Source organism: Struthio camelus, chromosome 7 (assembly GCF_040807025.1).
Source record: "Struthio camelus isolate bStrCam1 chromosome 7, bStrCam1.hap1, whole genome shotgun sequence".
NCBI lineage: Eukaryota > Metazoa > Chordata > Aves > Struthioniformes > Struthionidae > Struthio > Struthio camelus.
The window spans coordinates 4,575,691-4,601,766 of record NC_090948.1 but is presented as its reverse complement, the minus strand read 5'-3'; the positions used below and the strand labels follow the sequence as shown (position 1 = coordinate 4,601,766).

At 46.1% G+C, this 26,076-nt stretch overlaps 1 protein-coding gene across 3 annotated transcripts in view; it reads left to right on the top strand.

Annotated features, from left to right (window-relative positions):
• The window catches only part of LHPP (phospholysine phosphohistidine inorganic pyrophosphate phosphatase), a 115,752-nt gene that overhangs the window by 87,115 nt on the left and 2,561 nt on the right, over positions 1–26,076 (top strand). Inside the window, exon 7 of one of the 3 annotated variants that reach the window (XM_068951485.1) lies at positions 20,046–20,084. The exons of 1 other annotated variant lie outside the window; for it this stretch is intronic. In XM_068951485.1, coding sequence (XP_068807586.1) covers positions 20,046–20,084 — 39 coding nt within the window. Of the gene's footprint in view, positions 1–11,523; positions 11,577–20,045; positions 20,085–26,076 lie in introns of all 3 variants that reach the window. One more of the 3 variants, XM_068951489.1, reaches the window with a different exon arrangement.

Below are 26,076 nucleotides of genomic sequence, written 5' to 3'. Positions count from 1 at the left end.
AAGGGCACACTGAAGCATTAAAATCGTGGGGGTAGCTAATTTACGTGGGAAGGTTTTATATGACTCAATGGGGGAGGGCATTGCTGCCCGGGGGGGCTCGCCCCTCGCTAAGTGGTTAATTGCTAATCAGGCACTGGATCCGGCAGTGCCCGTTATCAGACCCCTTCTGTCTCTGGCCGTAAAACTGAAGAGGCTCATGTTTTCTAACAAAGCTGCCGACCGTGCCCGTGTTGGTGGGAAGCTCCCGCACGCTGTCATTTCTTCCCGCTTGTCTGTGATGGTGTCAGCAGTGGCTGTTACTCCGTTTCAAGCCACGTTTTCCGAGTGGGGGCTGGGAGGAGGCTGCAGCCGTGAATCCTTTGGGAAGGTGGTCGGGACTCTGGCTGGCTGTTTTGGGTTTATACCCAAATAGCATCTCCCACATTCGGAGCAGCGAAACGGAGGTCCAAATGTAGCCTTGTTTCCCCGCCTCTCTCGAAACGGTCATTTCTCTCGTTCACGTGACCTGCCCCGTTATGCCCAGTGACGTCGTTATTCCCAGTGCCTGAAGCCTGCATTGGGCAGCACTTCAGGGCAGCAGCAGTATGTGTGGACCGGCTCAAGCGGTGTTTTACTTCTCCTGTGGGGTAATACGTGGTAATGCCTACTGGTAGTATAAAAGGGGGAAGAGGCTGTGTTAACTGCAGGGAGAAGGTGTCTGTGCAACAGAATCGACCGCTTCTGACAGGGGGTTATTGAATTTAGCTTACAAAGAAGATACTAAATGTGCTTTTTTCTACCTGTGTTTGCATTGTGCATTTATAACACTCCTTCTGCTTCGGTATACAAACACAACCGTGTTTTATCCTACTCCAGCATTTCAGGATTAAAGGACTTTTTTTCCTCCGATACAGACGGGAGCCTGTAGGTGAAAGGAATCCCAAGCCAGTGTCCGAAGGCAAAAGCAGGTTTATGGCTGTGTTTCCCTTGCGCTGTCTTGGGGAGCCGACTGGCCTCAGCACGCAAGTTAGTTTGGGTGTTTCGGTTTCAGAGCAATGGAGAGGTGTCTTTCTGTTCTCCTTTTTTTATCCCCAAAGAAGGCAGCGTACTTCCTTGGGGAGGAAAGAGTAGCTATTAAAATGGTGCGCGTGAGTGGCAGCACCTCCTCGGCGGTCAGAGTGGAGGGCACTGCTACGGGCACTGCTGCGGAGACGCTGTGCCTCTGAGATGTAGCAGGAGCACAGCGCTTATCTCAGAGACATTAAAGGCACTTAAATTAGACAACAAAAACAACAACACAGCCCCCAAACCCTCTATATAAACTGTGTAATTACTTGTGGCTGTAACCGCCCCAAAGTATCATGTGCTCCTAAGCCTGCTTAGGTTGGAAATGCTCTCAGCATTTCCCTGTCACTGTAGTTAAAGGTCTGTCAGCGTTTCCATTATAACCCCCAATTTTCAGGTTAGTGTTTTTACCCCAAAAATATACTCTGGGCAAAAAACCACAGGCAGGCTCCCAGCTCAAGATTCCAGACAGCGTTTACTCTGAAACAGTGACAAATCTATCGCTTTCTTCATACTCAAAAACCAGATTGTGAATTTAGATCTCCTGCAAGAGGCTGCCTTGGGTGCCTCGGCCGCCACAGGGTTTGCTCACGCAGCCAGGACGTTTCTTCCGATCCAGCAGATCACCTTCTCTGGAGGCTATCAGTCTTCACGGATTTGGGGTTCGGCTGGCGCAGAGATCGTTGCGTACCCCTGAAGGACGTTTGTTTTTAGGGTGGGACGCAACGGTGGCTTCGTGCAGCGGGAAATGAAAAAAACCGAATTACCATGGGGAAAGTTAATTAGGCACAGTGTAACTGAGCGATTTGGATTGGGGCCTCCGCTTGCGGAAGGCATTGTGCGATATTAACAATTGCAGGACTTTGGTTTTATGACTCCTCTGAACACTGCCCTCTTTGCTGTGTTGCATTGTAACAGCAGTGCTAAGCTATTGGTTTAGTATTGACTTTGGGCTTGTCTTCATGAGCAAATAATTTTCAGTAGCATGAGGAAATTAGCTTGATTTCACCATAATATTTACAATGATCGGTTGATAATTACCGGACGACCCCAGTCTGCTCTTCATAAATGTTAATTAAACATTTTTCAGGCCCTTTTTCATATTGTTATGGTTTTTTGTCATTTGCAGATCTTTAATAGTCTCTGAACGTTATTTGTTGGGTTGGTTGCAACAGCACAAAAAATCTTTGTTTGGAGTCGATGTGTTGATATATAACAGACTGCCATAGCATACAAGCTACTATGAGCCGTAGAGGCCTCATGAGTTAAATTCAGATTACAGTGGTGCAGGCAGAGTTAGCTTTAGAAACTGCAAGTAGTCACAGAGGGACTTCCTAAGTGACTAGTCCTAAGGAGAAGATAAGTCGTCTAGCAAACCTTCCTGGCGTGGTTTAAAAAGTTATCATCTCCGCTGTTTGTTTATGCTCCGTGAGAAGATTGCAAGCCCTCCAGCTCAGCTACGGGAACGTGTATTTGGAGCATCCTTCACCTGCTTCGGCGCAGTTTTACCAGAAGCCACAGCTCGCGCTAAAACGGCTGCCTTTGCGCTGAAGCAGGTGAGGAGCGCTCACGTGAGAGCTTGTGGCAGCTGAGCTGTGAAAGCAGTTGCTGTCTCTCAGAGGCGCTGACATCTGAAGGTGGCTGCTTGAACGGGCCCCGCTACGTTTCCAGCTCAGCACAGTTCCATTTCTCCACTTCACTCTCTGCCCGTCGCCCCAGGAGCGTCACTGAAGCATCGTTTTAGTTCTCAAGGCTGGACAAGTGACTCCCAGGGTTAGGCAGTTTTGTTGAAGCCAAGTCCTTGGAGTCAGGAGCCAGGCAGACGCCATCCAAAGTCAGAGTTTGTAGTATAGCCTCTAGTAATCGCCAGGAATTATTTTTTGTAATTTTAATTTTGCAGAATATCCCACACTAGAGACAGTATCAGTGGCACAAAAAAGAGAGCTGCTCTCCCAGGCCGCAGGCCTGTTTTTATCTCCGGTTCTGTTTGCTTGTTTGTTTGTTTGTCGTGTAAGATTTTAACGCTAGCTCACCCTAAGCTGGTTGTCATCCGTCTCAGTTTTTCTTCTCTAAATAATCTCTCTTCACCTTGTGTGTATTATTTCCTGTGCTTCCCGTCCCATGGGAGCAGGCATCTGCTGCTGCCTCTAGTCCTGTGTCCTTGTGTAGAAGTCCATTTGAACTTAGTCCATTCCCTACCTATTCCCTTATTTTCTTGTTTTTTCTGGTTTGCAAAGTCTTTGCTTGGGCAGAACAGGGGCTCCTTTTGTGGATGGAGAAGGTGAGGGGGATGTTAAGGTATATTGCCTCGGTATGGATGCATGTGGTTCTCACCTGTGGATCGCTGTAGCAGTGGTGGCGTTCACGGGGGGTAAGAGGTGTTTCCCAGGTGTTTTATCAGTTATGTTGACTATATGAATTTGCTGAAGTTGAAGGGGGGAACTTGACATTATTTTCTTTTTTTTTTTTTTTTGTATTGTAAAAATAAAGCTGCAGCTTTTAATTTTTCCACTACAGGGAGTTCCTGACTAGACGTCTACTGAGTAGGGGGTAGAGTGTTAGGAAGGGATGGGAGCGTGTTCAGGCTGCTGCAGCTTTTCATGAACGCTCCTTAAATGGGAAAAAAAAAGCATTTTTAACACTGAGCAAGACAACTGCGGATTCACAATTATCCAGGCATTGGCAAAGGGACACCATTGGTCTTATTTATTATTAATATTAATGAATAATCAAGTGTAAGTAACTACTGACCAAAGTCCATATCAAAAGAAAGTTTACTAGAAATGAAGGGCTCTAATTGCCGGTATGTTGCAAACACACATGTACGAGGCACCCGGGAATGACAAATCGATATTGCCAAATTTCCATCCTGCATTGAGAGAACATGGGAAAGGAATAGCAAGGAAGGGAGAACTGTCAGACAGATCTAGTAGCTATACTGAAAACGGCCTAATTATGGACACCAGAAGTCAAATCAACTTAAAGTTGGTTTTAGTGATGTTAAAATGCGCAAAAACAAAAAGTAAAGCTAAAGTTTTTGGGGGTAGTAAAAGAATAAAGTTAGCTGTACAACACAGAAGAATACTTACGTGCAAGAGTTTCTAAGCAGAGGCTTCCTAAACATTGAGGAATGCTCAGCTTATTCGCCTGGTGACTTCAGAGGGTTATTTTAAGATATAGATACTTTTACTTTGTTTTTACCTCAGTTTTGTGGATCTCCATAAGGGAATGTTTGAAAATGACTTCTTTAAGCATAATCGAAGCGAAGGGTCATGTGAGCGGCAGCTGCTAGACATGTGGGTTTAAAGATTTGTACGGTGTGTGGGTTTCAGCCTCATTTTTGGAAGCTGAGTCAATATTTTGCTAGGTTTTGCAGCAGAAGTATGTCTAGGCAATCAGCACTTTTTCTTCACGCTAAGATTCTTCAACCCAGCCTGGATTTCAGTGCTCTTCCTTGAGCTTTACCCACTCTTATGACTTGCAAAATGATTTCACATTTGATTGTTGATCAGAGGAACTCTTTAATTGCAAGGAGGCAGGGTTTGGACGTTAAGGGGACAGGAATAAGAACATCCCCCTTTACCTTTAGTTATCAGGCTATGATTATTCTGGAGACATGTGCTGATTTTCTCCAGCGCTCCCGGAGTCGTGCAGCAGTTGTCCGTGGGGACGGATGTCACGCAGGTGTGCTGCAAGCCACCCTCTGTGAGGTCGCTGCTGGAGCCACCACACACCAGCCCGTTCGCCTGTCATCTGAAAGGCAGGAGAAAACCATCTCTTGTAGGTTTAGTGCCAGACAAGGGTTGATGATTTTAAATAACGAGAGCAGGATGGTTGTGCAGAGTGACCTGCATTACTCAGCTGGGACCAGTCAGGCAAAAAATGTGTGATACAGCATGATGTTATGTATCAAGAACATAGAGTTTTGGCCCAGAGGAGGCACTTCCTTCTGGACAGCAGCGTCTGAAGAGGTTGCAGGGGTCATGGTAGAGAAGCAAATCAGTGCGAGCTGGGACAAGGAGGGCTAATGATGTCCTTGGCTGCATGATTGAAGTTTGGGGAGTACCCAGGAGGTGCTGCAGAGCGCTAGTCACAGTGGTACAAGAGAAGTGCACCTAGATCTGCTCCTGGAAAAGGAATTTTTTTAAACAATGTTGAAAAATGGGAGAGGATGTAGCAGGGAGACACAGATGTGATTTGAAGGTTGGAGGAAGTGCCTTACATTTAAGAGACTTAAAGAGCTCAATCTGTTTAGTTTATTGCAAAGGAGATTGTGAGGTGATTTGATTACAGCGTATAAGCACTGTCATGGGGAGGAAAACCTGGCTACTAAAGGGATCCTTAATCTAATGGAGAAAGGCATAGCACAAGCCAGCCACTGGAAGCGGTAGCGAAAGAAATGAGAAATAGAAATAAAGTACAAATGTTTACAGTGACTTACCATTGGAACGCGCTGCCAGGGGAAATGGTAAAATTTCCATTTTCAGATATCTTCCTTTGTGGAAAGCGACAGGGTAGCCAAGCACGTGCCAGCAGGCTGCCCAGAGGCACTGCTGGATGACGTCCAACGGCCTGGGGCAGATAAGGCAGACTCCCTTCTGGCCTGCAGGCTGTGTGCTGCAAAGGTATAAGTTAATTCGGAAACAGGGAAAAAGAAGTCCTTGACTTCTGTATGATAGGGTGCCAAGCGTCACAGCAGCAACACACCCTCTTCTCTCCCCCGGGGAAGGACTGCCCTGAGCCTCAGGACTAGCTGAGACCTGCACGCGTGCTGCTGCTCTGCAAGGAGAGCACAGCGGGCGCAGAGCCTCGCGCTGGCGCGGAGCTGCCCCGCGGCAGGGGCTTTGCCCTGACCTGCGCCGAGCGCAGGGTGCGTCATTCCTCCCATCAGCACTTTCTGCACCAGGTCAGCAGGCTCACACAGAGGATCTGAGCCCTCCATCTAGGCTTTGGCTGTGGTGTGAAGGCTGTGGACAAAACGCCGCTGTTCAGATGTCTGAATCGCACGCTGACACCTACGTGCAGCAACTGAGCGGGGCTGTTTTGCCCCCAGTGGGATGGGAGCAATATGGGACGCGATGAGAAGACCTTGGTCCCCAGGTTACTATGATAGGCAGAGGGAGGAGTAACAGAAGACTTGTGTTGACCAGAGTAAAATGGTAAATTCTCATGCCTGTGAACAGCAGTTAGGTTGAATCTTATTGCAGCTGACTTCTTGTTTTTAACCTTTGCTTGCAGCAGAAGGGTGAAGCAGTGTCTCGTATGGCTCTCCAGAGGCAGGGTGCCTGGGCGGCCCTGGCACCAGGCCCTCTGTATTTGCTGCCGATAGGTGTCAATGTGATCAATGGAAAGGCTGCGAGAGAGGCAGGGGCACCTGTGAGCACAGGCCAGCAGGGCCAGGGCCACCAGCTGGGTGCTGCCCCACCGCCGGAGAGCCCGCAGGCACCGGGCACCCCGTGCCTGATGGGGCCAGGGGTGCGCAGTGCGCTCTGAGGCCCTTCTGCACCCTCGCTTAGCAATTCGTGCTTCGCACAAAACACACTGAGATCTACAAACAGAAGATTACATCTAATGCAGTCCTTAATCTGATGAGAAAGTACCCCCAGCCCCCAAGTAGTGGTGTTTCCATGTAGCATGCTCCCAGCTCCCCAGTCACTAATCTGGCTGCTTCAGGTTGTTGGGAGGAAACGTTATGAATCCTTTTGGAAACCAGGGTGCTTCTCCAGCTCCCCGAGGTGCAAAGATCTGACTTCAGAAGTCAGGGAAGTCGGGGAAGCTGTGTGAAGGTTTGGAATATTAAAGTGGTCCCTGCTGGCGCTGGATTGGCAGTTTGCACGTCCGCTTTATAGGGTCATTAGGGATGTCTGTGTAATTGTGTAGATACTGTACTTACCTCACAGGAGCCGCTCAACAAAATTGCATGTAGAGTTTGGGATCACTTAGCATAAGCAGCAATAAAAACAAATGACAAGTGAAAATTTTCATGCACTTATTCAGACATCGATATTGTTTAGCTGCAGACTAAGAGAGTTAGCGGATACCTCCTGATCCCCTATGTTATATTAGGTCACCACAGGACATCCTAGAAAGTCCATCCTTTAAACCCATACTGGCTAGTTATTAAATTCAAACATATGCAGCCATAAAACCAGCAGAGTATTGCATATGTACTGAGCTACTCGGACAGTTTATACCACATACATATCAGATAGGTATACTGGCAAAGATTCTGCAATACTTGTTGCTTTCTCAAAGCGTGTCCGTTTGCATGAGCTTTGGATAATTCCAGGCCGTCCCATCCAGAGTGGGTGTATGAAATGGGAATGAGACACACAACCAGGTCTGGAATGAACGTTCTCCAGTAGCTGCAGATCAAAATTTATGATAGAAAAGCAATAGGCCATTAAACATCTTATGTTACTCAACATTGATGTCTAGTGCTGTAAGTTAGAACATTTCCTTTTATATTGTACTTTAATGAAGATGAAGAGTCTCTCTTTATGATCTAATAAGTCCTTTTCAAACAAGGGTTTGAGTGGTCAAAATTTCTTCATTATATATTTGTACTCGCATACCATACACACGAAGCCTGCATTTCAAGCTACTGCTTAATTGGAGACTGGAGAAAAACAGCCCAAAGGATCACTTAGCTCTCCCCAGATTTCTCTGTGCTGTCTTGATTACAATTTGAAATAAATTGTTTTTTTTTTCACTTCATAGACATATATCTTCACCCTAAGATGCCTTGCAAGAATTTAGCAATCTGTGCAGAGAATACAGTCCTCTTGACTGTTCTACCCCCAGTACAAAGTTATCATTTGAAGTATTTTAAGGAGTAGATTTTTCCAAAGGTATCAAACATGCTATGTAAATTAACTTCATTTCAAGGCAGATTGGGTTATAGAAGTAACTTGTCCACAGCTAAAATCAAGATTATAGGCCTTTCATTTTCTAAAGGATTGTTCTTCACTTGAGATTGATGCAAAGAGAAGAAACTAGTCTCAACAGAAATGCTCAGAGAAAAGCAAAACCAGATAGCAAGACGGTGATGCAGTCTCAAAGCAACTGTTAGGAGGACGGAGTACAGCAGTGCAAACTGAACGACTGCAATATCCTTACTAGTGCTTTGGGGCCATCATTAGAAGTTCAGATCTGTGTCCTGGCATGACTTGCAAACTCTTTCAGTTTTCACTTGGGAGAGGACAAAGATAGAAGAATTATAATTTACCTGCAGTGGAAAACTCTTGCGTCATACATTGCTCTCAGCATGGAGATGTTATTCCAAAGCGACCATTTCTTCTGGGCCATCCTTTGGGTTACAGCTGTTCTATGCACACTATATTGCACAATGGTTGTCTTCTAGTTCTTGGGCAATTAACTTACTTCGAGACCATCTGAGCCTTGCAGGGATGATCTGTCAGGATCTGGATACAAAGTGGTGGCTATGGTACTGCCTGATGACTTTGCTCTGAATGAAGTCTTTGGTATGCTAGGTGCAGTGCAAAAAGATAGTAAAACTGGAATTCTAATGATTCTGTGGTTTCAGGTTGTGGTTTGTTTGTGTGAATAACACTCTGCAGTAGCCTGCCATAGTCAGTCCCACACAACCTAATTTAAACAAACGACTTGGAAGTGGCCACAGTATTTATTAGCCATTACATTTATGCCGGTGGTGGCCAGGGACCAATCAAGAAGATTGTGCTAGACACTGTACACGTTCAGAGCAACGCGCAGACCTGCATTACCTGTGGAGGGCTTGCAATCTTAACACTTGGATCTGAAGCTAAGTGCCCCAAATGCTTTACTGCTCAAACCTGATTATTGCTCAGTCAGTTGTTTCAAATCTGGGATTATTTATTTGACAATGTAGAGCCAAAACCCCGTTAACTTCATGGGGACCTGAGATTTAGCAAAACTCTGAGGGGACTTGAGCGGGGCCGAGGGTTCATGCTGAGTCTGCACTAAGCATATGCTGTAGCACACAGCAAGTCGGACACGCTAACAACCTTCACATGAGGAGCTGTAATTCAAAGCTAGAAGGAAGTGGGTATAAACCTTGGACTATTCTCATGGTCTAAGTAGAGGGCTGAGAGCCAGGAGCGCTGGGGATTTAATCCTTACACTAACAACGTTAGCTTAGCATACTTTCCATAATCCATTCTTAAGCACAAACGTCGATGTGGTTTGACACCTTTAGAAATGTGCTAGCTAGCTTTCCTCAGCCCTGCTTCCCCTCCCGTGTCCTGTCTGATGCAGGGACCAGGTGGAAAAGAGCCAGGAGGAGAAGCACGAAGCCACAATCACCTCTGGGTTGGTTCCCTTCCCTGCTGCACTAAGCAGGTTTCTGTGGAGCACGTTTCCTACTGTGCTCACTGGGAATTGGAGATGCTGGGCTGAAGTGCGGCCCGTAAATGCAACGTGTTACCGTTCTGTGAACAGGTTACTGTCTTTATGAACATAATTGCAGAGGGCATCCTGCATTTCTCTTGAGGGAGGTAGCCTCTTCATTCCTGATTGTGAAAAAAAAAGAAAATACAATGCGGGCCTGCTATTGCTGGCGGGGTTGCATCGTTTTCTCTCTGTCGTAGGCGCTTGCTGCCCAAGCAGGCCCCGTGCAGTAGCTCAGAGACCGCAGGCACACAGCGCGAGGCTCACTTGCCTGCCCGCTCAGCTGCCAGACAGGCCTGGTTTTCTCATCGCTGAAACACAACAAAAAACAAAGCTGCTGATCAGATCTGTCACTTTGGGCAGCTGGCGCACACGCTGAAGAATAGCACCGCGGGCTGCCACCTTTGGGCAATTGTATGCCGGGGACCAGAAAGAGCTGCTGTCTTAGTGATGGGCACAGGGCTTTTTTCCCTGCTCAGATACAATCCCCGTTTTTATAACAACCTATGGCAGAACCTGGAAAGAGTTCAGAATAATCTGTGGAAGATGAGGACTTGCCTGTAGAAGAGAGGACGGGTAAAAAACTTTCTTATGCTCCTCTAAATGATTTAATTTGATTCGTATAAGAAAACACAAACACACACATGCAAATGTGGATTATAGAACAAATTTGTTATTTAATAGAAAGAATCGTATTGTGGTAGAACTTGGACATCAGCAAGTCAAGGCTACGTTGCTCTAGGTGCAATGCAGATAGAAAAAGATACTTCCTTGTCCAAAAGGAAGTATCCTTGTCCTCATTGCCTTTAATCCAAAAGGTGTGCTGTATGGATGCATCAGTAGGTTTGTCGACATAAAGAAAGTATTTCCTAGGCAGACAAAGTTTCATCTCCTTTGCACTGTGGATAGTGAAGCAAAGATGGGCAGACATTCACGGCATGCAAACTTCCCAAGAGAAGATTCTGAACATTGATTTATAGAGAGGCTTAAGCAAATGAGCCATAATTTAGAATAACTGTAGCAAAGTTTATGCTTTAGAAGGAGCTGCTGAGAAGTACCCCGAGTTAATTCAGTGGGCTCCACGTGCTCAGGTTGCTATGATCCATTTCAGAAGGAATAAATTATGCACTTACTTATTAAAAGCTTAGGCTGAACTCTTACTGGTCAGTCTGCGAATGTATTGCCCTTCTATTGTACAAGTTAACAATGTTTGCACGTGAGCATGTTTAGAAACAGGTGGGTCCTGATACCCTTGAGCATACTGAGGTTGGCTAGAATATTCCTTCCCTAAATATAACCCCCAAGTGACTGATTCTGTTGACTCTTAAGCGCCCCTTGTTCTCTTTAGTGGGTCTTTTAGTCCTGGGACTTGTCCTAAAACATGCACAGGAGAGCGATCCAACTATAATCCTGGCCCATCTAGCGCATCCTGCCTACCTTTCAAACTGTTCCCATGGAATTGGCCAGCATTTTTTCCGGTCACTGCCATCTTTGATGCAGAGTGTTGACTTTTGGGCACTCAAAATATATCCCTCACATTTGGCGTGAGCAACCTTGTTTCCCCAGTGAAGTCTCATAAAATAAAAATACGTGGAGCGTTCCATAGTGATAGGTTTAAACTGAAATCCTTAAAATACTCTAAGGATGGATGCTGAGTTCCCATTAATTTTCATTCAAATTCTCTGAGCATTTATTTGTAAACCTTTGCCTTAGTCTTTTTTGGTATTTGTTTAAATATTCAAACTGGCAAAACTGACACTTCAAATCTGCAAGGCGCTGATGTGAAGGAGACCATATTTGGAATCCCATTTGAAAAAATGAGTTGTTCAAAGAAGACAAATTACTGCACAAGGTGATGGCTTTGTAGAAATTTAGAGGTCTCGATAAAGTACAACGTGGACTACCCCAAGAATGCCAGTAGGTCAGTCAGGGAGCTCATCTTCAGGTCTTCCTCTTCCTCTTTATTCTACAGCCCAGGATCTCCAGAAAATCCCAAGTAAATACTGTGGACTTACTGTACAGGTAGAAGATCATCACTCAAACCTGGGTGTCTGAAAATACCCATTTATTAAACTTCTTTTTCTTTTTCAGAAAAGTGGGCTCTTAGAATGAGAATTCCAGCTATTTTCTCATGTACAGAAGAGGTATTCATCTATTTTGTATTATCTGTCTGTATATTAGCTATCTTTAGATTTTTTTCTTTAAATTGTCTGCTATAATTTATATAATTTAGCATTTTTTTCCCTGGAATTTCACTAGCACCTGAAATACAAAAATCTGCTCAGGAAGTTTTCTGGGACTCGAAAATAGGTTTATGTGGTGATCTCCTTTGAGTGAAGCTCATACTGTTTCCTTTATTTGGGATCCACATTTTTCCTGCTCATCTAGCGGTCAATGGCATCACCTCCTCACCACCCCCACCCCTCCCACTGGCACAAACTAATGAAGCCAAATGTTATTTCAAAAATGTAAGCATGCAAAAATGTGTCTCCTGAACAGGGTGCTAAACACAGCATGACTGTGCAGAGCTGAACCTTATCCTTAATATATAGCCAGGGAGTAGGAGCGGCCAGACAAAGACCCAGCAGAGAGGCCCAGGGTCGGGAAGGCGCCGCTGACCTGTCATTCCTGTTCACTAGGTCGAGATTGCGGCATGACCATGTAATTGCCTTGTCCGGGCCGAGTGGTTTTGCCATGAAAGATCTGGAGTGTGCCTTAATTTTCCAGCAATTTTCCAACCTAGGGCCTTTTTAACTTCTCACGTGGAAAAGAGTTTGAAGCAATGAAGTACTGGTTCATAAGACATGAATGAATTAGTTATTAATGTCGTTTGAGGAGAATTGCCTACAAATGTGTCTGTCCTCTTGAGTTTCCTGAGAGTTGCACAGATAATTCTCATAGCTTCATTCTCATCAAAATTAAGACCATTTGATTTAGGAAACACCATCTGAAAATAAATGTCATTAGTCTTACGGTAGTCCAAATTCCTGTTTGGTGAGAAACAGCCTTTAATGCTGTATCTTTTGAGTGTCTCTTTCTAGAGGGTCACATTATCAGTGCAGCTTCGGCCTGATACTTTTAAAATTAAATTTCTCCAAGCAGCGTTCTAAATCTTAAATTTAGACTTCTTTCTTTTATAATCCGAATATCCCCTTTCTTGCCAGTATCTGGATCTACCAGAGTTCTGTGATTTAAATCCCCATGCAATGCTTTGCAAATGCAGAAGCCTGCATTCATTTTGCACATTTCATATGGATTATGTAAACAGTGTATTATAGGAGAGCAATGAAATAGTCTCCTAGGTTAAGGTCTTTAAAAGTGCCTAACAGAGTAAGATGCCTGAATGCCACTAAGCTTCCAATTCCCCTGAAATTAATCTTTCGCACTCTAGTGTAATATTAAGTCCCACTAATAGCTAATGCATTGGTTGCATTTCAGATGCACATCTGTTTGTATATATGCACAAAGAACATATTTATGTCCAAATTCTTTCCTGGGGGCGTTTAAAATGATTTTCTACTGAATTGAGTAAGGTCATTTGGCAGAGCCATATAGGTCATCAATAATTAATCCAAGCAGGCAAAGCCGAGTCTCACGGTGCTTGCAAACACCCTATTATGCTGTATAGTTTGGCAAAGCAGGGGCAGTTCTTAGATTTTCTCAGCAAACAGCGAGTGTGCATTTAACTTGTCAGGGGGGAAAGAGACTTGCTTTTATTGAAAACATCTGTGCCATATAGGCATTACAACACTAGGTGCATCCATATGTAAAGCGTAGAACTTCAGATCCCACAGTCCAGCCCCGTCCAGCCGGGGGCCGTTTCCCTTACACAAACATACCTGGCATGCATGGGTCGTTTCCACCATATGCTTGCAGATTACAGCAGCCCAACAGGTAGGATTTATCTCGGTTCACTTTCTCTGTCCAAAACTTGGACAATAGTTAAGGCCAGATGCTTTACACCTACTCTAGCTGTCTGAGAATTAGTTCTCAGGTAGAAGCTAGTTCTCTTAGCGAGAGAGTCAGTAGGAGAATATAGCAACTAGGGAAACTCAGGTGAATGGGCAGAGAAGGCAGAGGCACGGTGCTAGGAGTTTGGATGCTGGGACTGCTCTCCCGAGCAGACATAACACACAGTCCCCGATTGTCAGGGGGGTAGAAAGAGCCCATTAACTGACATACCAGCCTTCATGTTTCACTATAGCCAGGCATAGGCTTCACCGTTCCAGTTTGAAACGTAAGTTCGGAAACACTGTTGTGTCTGGCAGTGAGTCCCCTGTGAGGAGCGGGGAGCAAACAAAGCCGGCTTTTGTAGCTCAGGCCTTGCCAGCTCCCTTCCCCGAGTAGGACCAAATGAATGCACGCCGCAAACGATGGCTCCTAATGCCTGCTAATGAGCAAGGGGTACTTAGGCAAAATCTTACAGTCCTACTCACATGACCCCTGCTTACCAGCACTGCCAGGGTTTAGTGGATGTGGCCACAATGGGCGTCCCGCATTTGGACTCTCCTGCAATCTGTGAGAGGCCTCTGCGTCCATTGTGTTCAGTGCAGTATCTTTGGAAGGATTCACAAAATGCCGTGCTGCGTATGGTTTAGCAAGCGTCATCGCGTTGCCAGTGTCCCTTAGTGCAGCTGTGGAGATGTTCTGATGGAGGTAATGGGGTTGAACTCGGAGCAGTAAGTCGCAGCTTGCATTTTAGCCTGGAAGTTAGCTGCTATTTTAAACCAGACAAAGGGTTTGTGTTCTCAGGAGCTTATCTGTTCCCTCTAGCTGTATCACTTGGCCTAAGAGAATGCGTTGCACAAATATTGCCAGTACTTCTCTTCACAGATGTGTCCTCACCACAAGAAAAGAATTAAAATTATGTCCATGAGGCTAAGGGTGGCAGTCACAAGTATAGTAACCCCCTTCTACCTGAGCCTTCTCTGAGGAGTTTGATCAAATATCCATCATCCCAAGTGCTGAGCAAAACTGGTTTTTGAGCAGTGATGGCAAACCTGTGGATTCAGGGGAGGATGGGAGCACAGCAGGTCCTGGCCTTAGACAGGTAAAAGATGTCATTTCAACTCCAGTGATGACAAAGACGTTGGCTGCAGTTACCTGCAGCAGGTCCGCAAACCAGCAGCACCCAGAGGCTGCTCCACGTGAAAACCTTCCCGCTGGTCCTCAAGCGGCGATAGCCAGGTGTGGAGCGCCCCAGGATCCCAGTGGGTTGCACACTCCTGTCTCTGTCGGCACAGGGCAGGCGCCGCACTCTGCCCAGGTCACTGAGCTGCAGGCATTGAGGACACGTGGAGTTGGGGGCAACGGTGGGAGACAACATAGCATCAATAGCCATGTTAGCCAGAGGCAAGAGCTTTGCTGTTGAGCCAGGGCAGGTCGCTCAGCCGCTGGCCTCACGAGGCCTCCTGGGACTTCCCAGGCTGATAGTCTTCCAGCTGCTGAGGAGCTGGGCAGAATCTGCCTAATGTGTTATTAATTTCTTCTGCAGATGACATATTTGTATGCTGCTTTCGACAGGCCAACTGTAGGCATCTGTATGATCTCCGTGCTCCTAGGACGGTCCAGGAAGCCAGCTGTTATTTCAGGCATAGAATTCATGTCCATTGTGTGGTACACCGCAGTGTTGCCATCCCACAAACCTCCCCAGCATTCACAGCTGGGGTTCCCCATGGCAAGTTCAGTAGCTACAGAGCTGCAGTAGTCTGTGGCAGCCTGTGCTTCAGGACTGTGGTGGGTTGCCTCACTGGTACCTCCTGGAAGAGGAGGCTGAGGGCTAGCTCTTCACATGGCTCTTCCAAGAAGACCTTCTCCACACACAGTTTGGGGCTCGGCCTCTCATCTCACTCTGTGTGATAATGCAGCCTCACAGTTTTGGGGAAATGCTTTTCCAAAACTAGACTATGCTGATAGAGGAGTCTGGGGAAGCCTGTACTGCATCTGTGTATGCACTATCCGCAGCCCATACAGAGACTTTCAGGACTTTTAGTCTCCAGAGCTCTTAATCTGGCATGTTCACATGTGCTGTATTTCCTGAAAGAGAAAATAAATAGAGATGGGTGGGGGAAAACAGCTGCCTGCGTCATCCGCTTCCTCAATTTTGTATGTTCAAAGACTGGTTGGTACAATGCATTCTACAGAAATTGAAAATGTCAGAGAATTGGGATTATTCAAGGGATAACTTATTACCAGCAGAGTAAAGGTCGTGCCTGGAAACAGAGTGCTGTGTGCAGGCTGCATTCATGTAATATTTGTGTTACAGATTTTCAGATCGGAAATGCACAGAGAGGAAATATGTTAGCCACGGTTTTCAGCTGCATAATTGCCTTTGGTTAGCTTGCTGTCTGGGAGCAGCTTTTGGTGATATGCCCCAGATATTTTCTGTAAGCTGCTGAACCCTCTCAGGGAGGTGAAAAGCACTGATAGTGCAAAGCTCAAAGGAATGGATGTTTACATGATGTAAATCAGTTCAGGGAGCACAAAGTTCTCTCCATAGCAGTCCCCAAGGGCTGTCCTTTAGGATGTTGTATTGACCATCTCCCAAATGTTAGCTCTACTATCCACTGAAGCCTGTCACTAACAACCTCCAATTCTGATCAGTCTTGGTCACCTCTGCTCTTTTTACTTCTTTATTTTCACAAAGTCCCATTCATTCTCCCTGAACTAATTATAAGCTGCAATTATGGACTACAATTTGCTGGTACTTTGCAGTGTCACCGTCTTCCCATCTCCTTCTTACTCCCTTGGTGTAATTTGCTACATGAAATTTCTGCGCTGCTAATGCTTTTGGTGCCTATTTGAAGAGCCTAGCTGTGCAGGCAGCCTTCTGTGACTGCAGATGGGCAGTGGTGCTGGCACCGTATCTCCAGGAAAGGCATTTGGCCAGCCAGCGACACCCTTCCTTCATATGCGTAGATGGCAGTAGCTTTTCCTCCTTCTGCCATCCTTTTACATTGTGTTTGCATGTGTGTTTTAGGCCCTTCCGTACTGTCAGCATCCTCCTTTACACAAATATTTCTAGATTTGTATACGTGATCTCATTATTTACAGCATCACCAGGCAGCCAACCGATTAGAAACAAATTGCCACAACACTGTAATTAAATTTTCAACACGTGTACATTTAAGAAGTACAAGTGTTCACACCAGGAAGTGCATTGAAATGCAGAAAAACAAAGATCTAGGTAATGCTGCCTAACATTTGCCAAGCTTTTTTTTTTTTTAGGTAATTTATGCAGGAAGATAACTCCCTATCCCCTCAACCTCGATATTTTGCTGTATGTTGAGGTATATTGCCCGGAGAGGTGTTGTACCTAAGCTGGTTTCTTCAGCTCAGTTAAAGCTGTAGCTGTTTAACATAAAACGGAACAATTAAGAGGCAAGCCCACAGACTTCCCTTAGATGTTAGCAAACAATTTGGCTGTTAATTCCTACCTGTTTGTGGATGCTTGAATTTGAATGAGTTGCAATTAAACACAATTAGCTCTGTGTGCTGTTCTGGGAGGCAAGAGAAGAGAAACGGAGGTGGCTAGAAATCTCTGACACAGGTTTGCTTTCTTGGAGCTCTTATCGGTGTGCTGGCCGGGAAGCGATGGTACCACGAGATCGCCTCCAGGAGCCACAGGCTTTGGCAGGAAGGCAGAAGGCTGCCTCAGCTGCCTTGCGGATGGTTAGCAGCTTTCACTGAAGGTGCCCACCTCCAGTGGCCATGGGTGATGCAGCCATTTGCCCTGCCTCCAGCACCTGCAGAGATAAAAGTGTTAGGGGCTTTTTCTCAATAAATTTTCGACACTTGAGAGTCCTCATCCCAACACTTTAGCGATAAAATGACGTGCTTTGAGACCTGATCCAAAACAGCATGCGTTCAGTTCGGTGACTGTGGTGCTGGTTCATCTCTCATTGTACCTTCAGGAAACATGCTGTACAAACATCTGTTAACTACACGTCAGCGTGCTGTCAGTCTTTGTGATTTATTTGGGGTTGTCAGTGCTGAACTGATTAAATTGCCCGTTTAACAATAAAGAGGGTTTCACTTGTAGCATCGAGGAGAATTATTGCATCTGTCTAAAGAAGCTAGCAAAGGTTAGCAGCGTCTGTTTACCTTCCTCATAAAGAAAATCTTGTTAAACTCTGTCTCACATACTTTACAGCCATGGTAAGAGCCCCTGAAGAATGCGTTGTCAGGAGAAATGGTTTTAATCTTTTTTATCTAATTTTATGCAGCCGCAGTGTATCCTGTTTAATTAGGGAATTGGTGGGAATTCGGTGTTGTGACACAAAGAGATCCCTTGTACCGGCCCAGGAAGGGGGGTGATTTTTAAGAAGGTCAGCGAGAGGGGGACATGCATTGTAACAGAGCAGGTTTGCCAGATGACTGCAGCGTTGTACCAGGGAACGTGGGATCATTTGTCTTCTTCAGATTAGCTTCTGTGCCTTGCTTTGGCCCTGCATGTTGTTTTGCTTACACACCCCTATTTTTAAAGAGCTCTGCAGAAAGCTACCTTTAATCTGAGCGTGTGTTGATCAAATACCACCTGTTTTTGTTCTCAGAAGTCAAGTTTCTGCAGGTCTCAGGTTGATCTGAACTATGGAGCTGTTTTCATCCCTGTGGCCATGACAGTCCACGTCGACTACCTCCATTTACGCTTGTATCTGTTAAACCTTTCATCCTGTGCAATGCTGTGCAATGTGCTCTAGATGACCGTGCTTGAGCATGGGGGTTGGACTAGGTGATCTCCAGAGGTCCCTTCCAACCTCAACCGTTCTGTGATTCTGTGATTTTGTCTACCCAGTAATTCAGCTGTTTCCTTCTTGCTCTTCATATGTTTTGTTGGAAAACAAGGCACTTAGAAAGTCACTGCAATTGGTATGTCGGATTGGCTAGTGCAGCATTACGTGAGTGTTTTGTACGCAGACTGAAAACACCCACTTGTTGCTCCCATTGAGAAGTCTGGCTATCGACTTCTCAAAATACCTCTGTGATCCTGTCAGCCTGTTTCAGCTCACAAACATGCTGCAACGCAGATTCTTTGCTGAGAAACATTTCCTTGCAACAGTGCTGTTCGTGAAGGCTGCCAGCAATGTTTGATGCTCACCCCAGCCCACGCATACAAGAGCACAGGTTCCCACATCCCCAAATCCCAACTGATGGGAGAGATTTTGCACGGGAGTGGAAAGCAGTTAATGTTCTTAGGGGCATCCTTTTACACCATCCCTAGCAGCACTCTCTTCAGTATGTATTTATTTAGCTTCATTTACTTTAAAGACTCCTAGTTGTCCTTGCAAAGTAATACGCAAAACCTGTGTAGATTGCTGCATCCATCCCAGATCCGCCACCATATCTGAGTGAACCATCGCAGCTGTGAACCAGGCACAGAAAATTACATAGCAGTTCAGGGCAATTCCAGAACATTCTCCGTAGCTGAGTGTCGATAGGGAATTTAGCTTGTCAGAGTAGATTTATCCGAGTGGAAATTTGATCCAGACAGTAGGCGAATATTCGTACTCTTGCACAAACTGCCACTTTTCACTACCCTTCATGATCTGGGATTTGGGTTTATGCTTCCCCAGGAAGAAGCCAGCTCTTTCTGCTCGCCAGCAGCCCTCACACCATGCTAGAGTTTTTCTTACCAATTGACTGAGTGAAGAGTTAAAATCACAGAAGCAGCTTCCCGCAACACCCTGCTGTTTCCTTGATGTCTCACATCTCACGTTCAAGCATTGATCCAAACTAACCAGTTTGGTCTGGGCGGAGGAGCTGGCTCCCAGCACATGGTGCTATAGATAGCTGCTGAACTCCTGCAGCACTGACAGTGACAAATGGTCCCTGGGAGAGGAGGATGTGTAGTCATCTCCTGAGGATGATTTGATGGACATGAGTAACTACCGAGCCTCAAGACCTCTTGCCAGGTTGCATCATGCTGAAGATACTGCGTGTCTTCAATGTGTTGTAATGTACTGATAATTTCAGATTACTTTTTCTTTTAAATAACTTATTCTCTGGGGTTTACTTTCAGCTTCTGGGCAGGGGGTCAGGCACAGGTCCACGTGTCACTAAGCCCTCACAGTACAGCACGAGGCTTGGCAATGGCCATTTGCACACACAAAATGTTGTTCTTCCTGAGAATAGCCTGGAGCCAGCGCTTCCTCCCCAAGTGTTACTGAAACAAAAGCTTCCCCAAAGCTGTTCTCAGCTGTGATAACCTGTCCAGGCATGTAACTGTATCACATACTAAACCCGAGCCCCTCTCTCCCAGTCAAGCAGAACTCGCACAGATTTTGTACAGTGCAATGCTCCCCTATTGCATCTTCCCCTGGTGATACAATGGTTGGATACTGCCGTACGTGTGGCACCTCTGGGATCACCAGGCCTGAGGATGGCACTAGGCTGTCCTGCACTGAGCTAGGTGGGCACGTTATGTTGGACACTGCGGATGGCACTGGTCAAGCCGAGATACCCAACAGCGCTGGTCTGCAGCAGAGTTTGCTTCAGCAAAAGCCTGAGAGCGTACGGCCCGCCCCGGTGGTCTGGCGCAAAAGAGTGGCGATCCCAGCGGGGTGGATGGCGGGCTCCAGGCCGCCTGGCATCTGAAGGTGTCCTTTTATTTTCAGCCATTTCGTCAATGATCCTGACCGGACCTACCTCCAGAGGTAAAATCAGACCTTTATGTAAGAGATATGAGACTGCTGCTTCTGAAGCACTCCTCAGTGTTGCCTGGAGTGTCTGCCCTTAGTGAGGAGCTGGGGCTGCTCCTTGCAGAGGAGACCTCAGCACAGGTCTTCTCTCCAGGGAAGAAAAGAGGGTGCCAGAAGGTCCTGAAATTGCAATGTTGCAAAAGATTTCCTCTCTGCAGTTTGAGAATAGGCAGACTGTGTAGCTGGGACCCAGAAGGGCCACCCTCAGTTTCAGAGGGCAGTTCAGTCCCCGTGCTAGCTCAGGTCTTTCCCTGGATGCTCCATATGCCAACAGGATGGCCCCAAAGAGGGGATGCAGAAATAAGAGTGCCACCACAAACTCATTTCACGTAGCGAGCAGCAGGCTATCATGACCAACCTGGGCTAGACACAGTTCCTTGTGTATGGATCTAGGCTGTGGAGGTAAATCATTCCTGAGAATTCTTGCTTAACTAAAGAGAGTGTTTCCCAAGGCTGTAGTTGATTTTTCTCAGGCAATTTTGTGCGCTGGCCAAGACTGCTGACAGCTCAATATTCAGCTAGAGAATATAATTTTCTGTCATTTTGATTTATGTTCTTTCTCTGCAACGAGAGTCCCACATAAAGATTCGGAAGGAGCTTATCTCAAAGTTAGCTCCGTGTAACTTTATTTTTAAAATGACCTGCAAATTAGACATATTTTTAGATTTTTTTTTTGTTTTTGGAAGATGAAAGAGAAAAGTACTAAATAGCAATCTCCATTTTGAGTTTTGTGACCATCTGTTGTGATGTCCATAATAGTGTAGAGTTTCATAAATGCAAAAAAGTCATTGTCACTGAAAGAGAAAACCAGCTGAAAGTGTGAGAGCAAGAAGTGCTCCTGGCTAAAGTTTTCAGCTGTACCTGGTGCCCTGTCCAGGGAGGTGCCTGGCTCCAGAAGTGACATTCACTGGGCTTAGTTAGGTACTTGCATTTTATGTGAGAAGAAGAAAGAGAGAGAGCAAGAGGGGGCCCTGCCCCTTTCCCCACAATTCTTGCTGGTTTTGTGCCGCATGAACCGCACCAGCAGCCAGGGAATTGGGACTGGAATCGGGGTTTTCTCTTCCCAGTTGTCCTAACCGCAGGTCCCCTTCTTTAAGCTATGATACATGGTGTTTCAGTACAGTGCTCCACTCAGAATATCTTAGAACCCTTCGTAACTGGAGTTTTCTCCTGGGAAAAAGTCTGAATCCCCTCTGAGAGAGGTTCACGCAGAACCGAGGTCTTGGATTCCTTGGAACAACAGGCAGAGAGTGAAGTTCTCTGGCCACTTGCCTATAGTGCAAAAGGGGGCTCCTTCCTCAGTCTTTTTTGGGGGTGGTGGCTGTGACGTGGTTTATTCTGGGTTTGCGATCTCTGCATGTGTTTGACATCGCCTGAGTGTGTTCAAAGAGATGGAGACTTGTGAAGAGCCCCGGTGCAGGCCACTGGTTATCACTCTGCATGCCAGGCGCCTTGTGATTCTGTAGCACAGCCCTATCTTCCTGCCGCATTTCTAAAACTGGGCCTTGGGCTCCTAAATTATTTCGGTGTTTTTGGAGTGTTACTTCTTGACATTAGCGTTTGGGAATTAACTGCTTACAGTTTCCTTTGGACAGATGCTTAAAAGAGCAATACTGAACTAGGATAAAAAAGCCATTACTTGGCTATTTGTTTATAGTTCTGTGATTTACAAAGCATTCTACAAGACAAAAGAAGTGACCACATGAAACGCTTCTTGGAGCGGTACTGACAGGAATAAAAGCTTCTCAGCAGAGCCTTAGGAGAAGGCAAGAGAGCAGGAAGGTTTGTTTTATTTCAGTGCTCTGCTTTGCCGTGGAGTCCAGACTGTTTTATTTATTACATTTCCCCCCCACTTAGCAGAGACCAGCAATGTAATCTAAGACATATGATACGAGACATGTCTCAAAAGTAAAACTCCAGACTGTGACATGAGTTGAAAGCAAATAAACTTTCTGAGCCAGTGGCAGTGATTGCTTCTGTCTTGACAGTGCTTTCTCCCAGAGCCAGTGTCCCCGGGGTGCTGCACCCCCCTAGAGAAGGAAACAGGGGCTTGTTCCAGTCGGTCAAGTCCTGGTGGCCTCGTTCAGCCATGCAGGTAGAGCACCTGCTCGACTGCTGGATTCTGCTTAAATCCCATTTACCTTAATGGGAAATGTCTGCTGCATAAGGGCTACATATTTCTCTCATTTTCTTCTGGATCTGCTGCATAAGGGCTACATATTTCTCTCATTTTCTTCTGGATAATGCCGGTAACATATTATTAAAAATATTGAGACTGTTGCATTGTAAGAGAGGCCATCTGTCTGCAAAATGTGTAGTAAAAGAGTGTTTAGGGTTCCCACTTGTAACCCTGTAGGGTATCAGGCTGTAAAGCAGAAGATAAATAATGAGTTTTGGTTGAATAACAGGAGTGCGGCAGATGAAGCCCATGTCCAAGCTGGCCACAGTTTACAGTACTCTTTGTGCCATGTATTCCTCAGCAGCCTCTTACCTCTTCTTTGTTTTCCCGCTCAAAATACAACTGTTAAATGCTGTTGTGCGTGTCCTTCCCCTACAGAAGATGGAAATGGTAAGTCCATGGTGGGGGTTCTTGTAGTGCTCAGCACCCAAATGGACAGCCCTCAGGTTCTCTGGTGGAAAGCAGGGAACAGAGCGCTTGCAAGTGTTGCCCGTGCTTTCTGTATTGGCCAACTAGATCCAGGGGAGACCTGGCTTCCCTCCGTCAGTGCTGCCCTGGGGTGGGACCGGGCGTCTGTGTGGGGAGAAGACCTCTGGAGGTAAAACCTGAGCTCCACGGGAGCTGGCGCCGGTGTCCCATGGACCTCAGCCGAGCCACAAGGTCAAAGCTAGTCAATCTGTGCATTGCGATTGCATGTTATTTGGATGACTGGGCAAAAATAAATATGGAGTTTGCCTGCAGTGTTTGGGATAGCAGTGTTGAGGTCATAGCGTGTCGTTTGACCAACCAGGGGGAATAGTCAGACATGCTCCCCTCCTCGCTGCATGCGGAAGGGACAGTTGTGTCTTGAAGACATTGTCTGATGGCACACATACGTTCCTGCACCTGCTCAACGCGATTAGCCATTAGCGAATAATGGTGGTGGCCTAGCACGTAGCTGCAGTCCAATGTGGAGGGTCTTTGAACGCTTCTGAGGAGATTGGGTAATGTTTGAGACAGACTGTCTCTGCACTGCTCCCTACCCCGCGACTTTACTGGGTCGGGAGCTTCCCTGAGAAGCTTCGCACGCAGCTCATCCTTCGGGGCTCCAGAACTGGGGGGATCCAGCTGCAGATCACAGGGTCTGCAGCATTAAAAATCCCACTATGTTGGAGGAGCCGCACTGAACTGATTTACAGTCTTCTCAGGTGGACTGTAATGTCCTTAAACGCCAGCAACATCTGCAGATTGCTTGACCTTAACCTGCAGCGTATTCCTAGTAAGTATTGCATTATCTGAGCCTGATTTCCTAGTTTCCTTTTTCCAGTATATATGCCCGCCCCTTCCTCAGCACATCCTAAGTATATGCAAGGTATTACCTTCATCTCTGGCTTTAAGAAGCTGATACAGGTCGACTGCTGTATTGTTAAAAAGAATATCAATTGCAAAATCTTTTCATAGATCCAAAGCTTTCCTTTCAAGCAGTTCTTAAAATTTTCTTTTAGTGTATATGGTAGGAAAGAAGCATTTTTCAGGGTATAAAATGGAAATGAGTTTGGTTCATTACTTCTTTTGGATCCCCACTCAAATTAAGAATTACTGCCCCCCAAAAATACTTTTTTAACCATAACTCTCCCCAAAAGGTATTTCTGTGTTCATAAAAGCCTCTTGGTGAAAGCAAGGTATGAGCAGCAACTGCCGCATAGCAGATGGATATGTACTGCATTTTTATATATATATATATATCTTTTAAAGGTTTTTGCCTTTTGTGCCTTTTGTGTTTTATAAGTTGCTTTACCTTCAGCAATGTAACTGCTTGTGGAAAACGTGAAAATCATATAATTACTGTTCTTATTGCACCGTAGCCCTGTAGCAAGCTAGAACTTGGAGAATTAAATAAGGAACTACGAAATAACCTTCCACATTTGAAATAAGATGCTTTTTTGACAGTCAGCACCAAAGTGCAGTGTGTTTCACGAGGCCCTTTTCTTTGTGCTGTACACCGCTTTGTAGGTGTCACAAGGAAAAGTGAATAGCAGTGTTGTTTTTGAGGGGTTTTTTTTGATTTTGGGGTTTTTTTTGTTCCCAGTTGCATATTGGTCCTTGCAACTTTCCCGCAAATCAAATCTGGAGCAGCTTGGGCTCCTGGAAGAGGCTCTGCCAGTGCAAGGAGCTCACACGCTCAGAAATGAAGAGCGCGTCTGAAAGATGAACAGAAGGGAAATAGCCCTGAGGAGCTTTAGTAGTAACTTGGTACTTGTGCAGACAAGTACTCACCATATTCTGCAAAAAGTGCAAATACTAATAATCTCTCTGCCTCCTGTACATCCAACGTGAAATACATCTTCCTCGCGGAGAAAACAGCCCTTGCTAAATGAAGTCTTGCCCTTTACAGGGACCGAGAGAGGTGGGAGCTGGACATTAGGGCTCTCATCTCTTTCCCAAAGGAAAGCCATTAAGCCTATAAAATACATATGCTTTCTGTTCAACAGCTGTCTGCTTTCTCAGCCCAGCAGCCGCTAATAGTGCCACAAGGTTTGGAGGCATCTACCGGAAAATCTAACTGGGCTGTTTCTGCCTCCGCTGTGTCTCTCTGTCTCCCCCCGCCAGCAATACTGCTGATTCAGTAAAAGGGGCTTGTACGTCTGCACTTCGTTAGGCCGCTATCTTCAGCGAAATCACCGGTGATTACAGCTTCCCGCCGCTCTGCTTCAGGCTGGTGGCTTGTGGCAAAGGGTGTCTGACAGCTGCTCATGGCAGCGCAGTAAACTAGATTTACAAGAAGATGTTGGTCTTGCTAAATTAGATGTTGGGCTTGCAAAATTAAACCCCAAAGAGCCTTGTCATTAATGAAAGCTACGTGCAGACCTTGCCGGTCCCTAGGTCAGAAGTGAGTTCTTATTTCCCTTGCTTATTTCTAGAGAAAAGCCATAGGAGAATAATTATTTGCACAATTTCATAGGATCCTAGGCTTGCAGTGAAACATCTTCTCAGAGATTCGTTTCAGATACTACTCTTACCTGAATGGAAGTGCCATGGAAAATGCAGGGCATTCATTTGGATTAGGCAGTTGATTATGTAGATCTCCTTCTGTACAAGGTATTTTAAGGTTTTTGCCCAGTCAAATAGCCCAGTTACACAAGTATATGGGACGTACTGTACCATCCAGCAAAGATCTGGTATGAGGGTATGAGGTGAGGTAGGGAGAGGAGAGGCAAAAGGAAGGGGAAAAGAAAAAGAAGAGGAAGGACACGAAAACCTAGGCTCCAGGTTGGGTGAGTGTGTTGCTCAGGAGCTGATAGACTCAGCTCCTAGCTTGGGAGAGCGTCTCATTGCCTTTGGCCTGCAGATCTCCTCAGCTACCATCTCTTTGATGCCATTTTCTCCTTTTGTACAACAGAGGCAATGGTGGTCCTTTGGAGGCACTTTGACCCTCCAGCTTTTTACTATTAAAAAGGGAGCTAAGCATCATCTTGGGCCACAAAGGAAGAATGATATTTGGAAAAAAAAAAAACACCTGATGAAGTAGGTGAGCCTCATTAGGATAGAAAACTTCACCGGCCCAAGGAAGCAGAGCTGCCGGCCGGAGTCCAGGAATTCCTTTGAAAAGCAAAGGCGCGTGGGCCGCCGCGAAGCCGGCGGACACGTGGCCGGTTACGCGGTCCTTCGCGCGGCCAGCGAGGATGCGACAAGCCACGGCAGCCCCCAGGCGTTGCCGGCGAGGGCGAGCTGCTTGGTCCAGCCGGGGTTTCTTGCGGGCGGCGGTAGAGAGCGGTGGAGTAAGGCCAC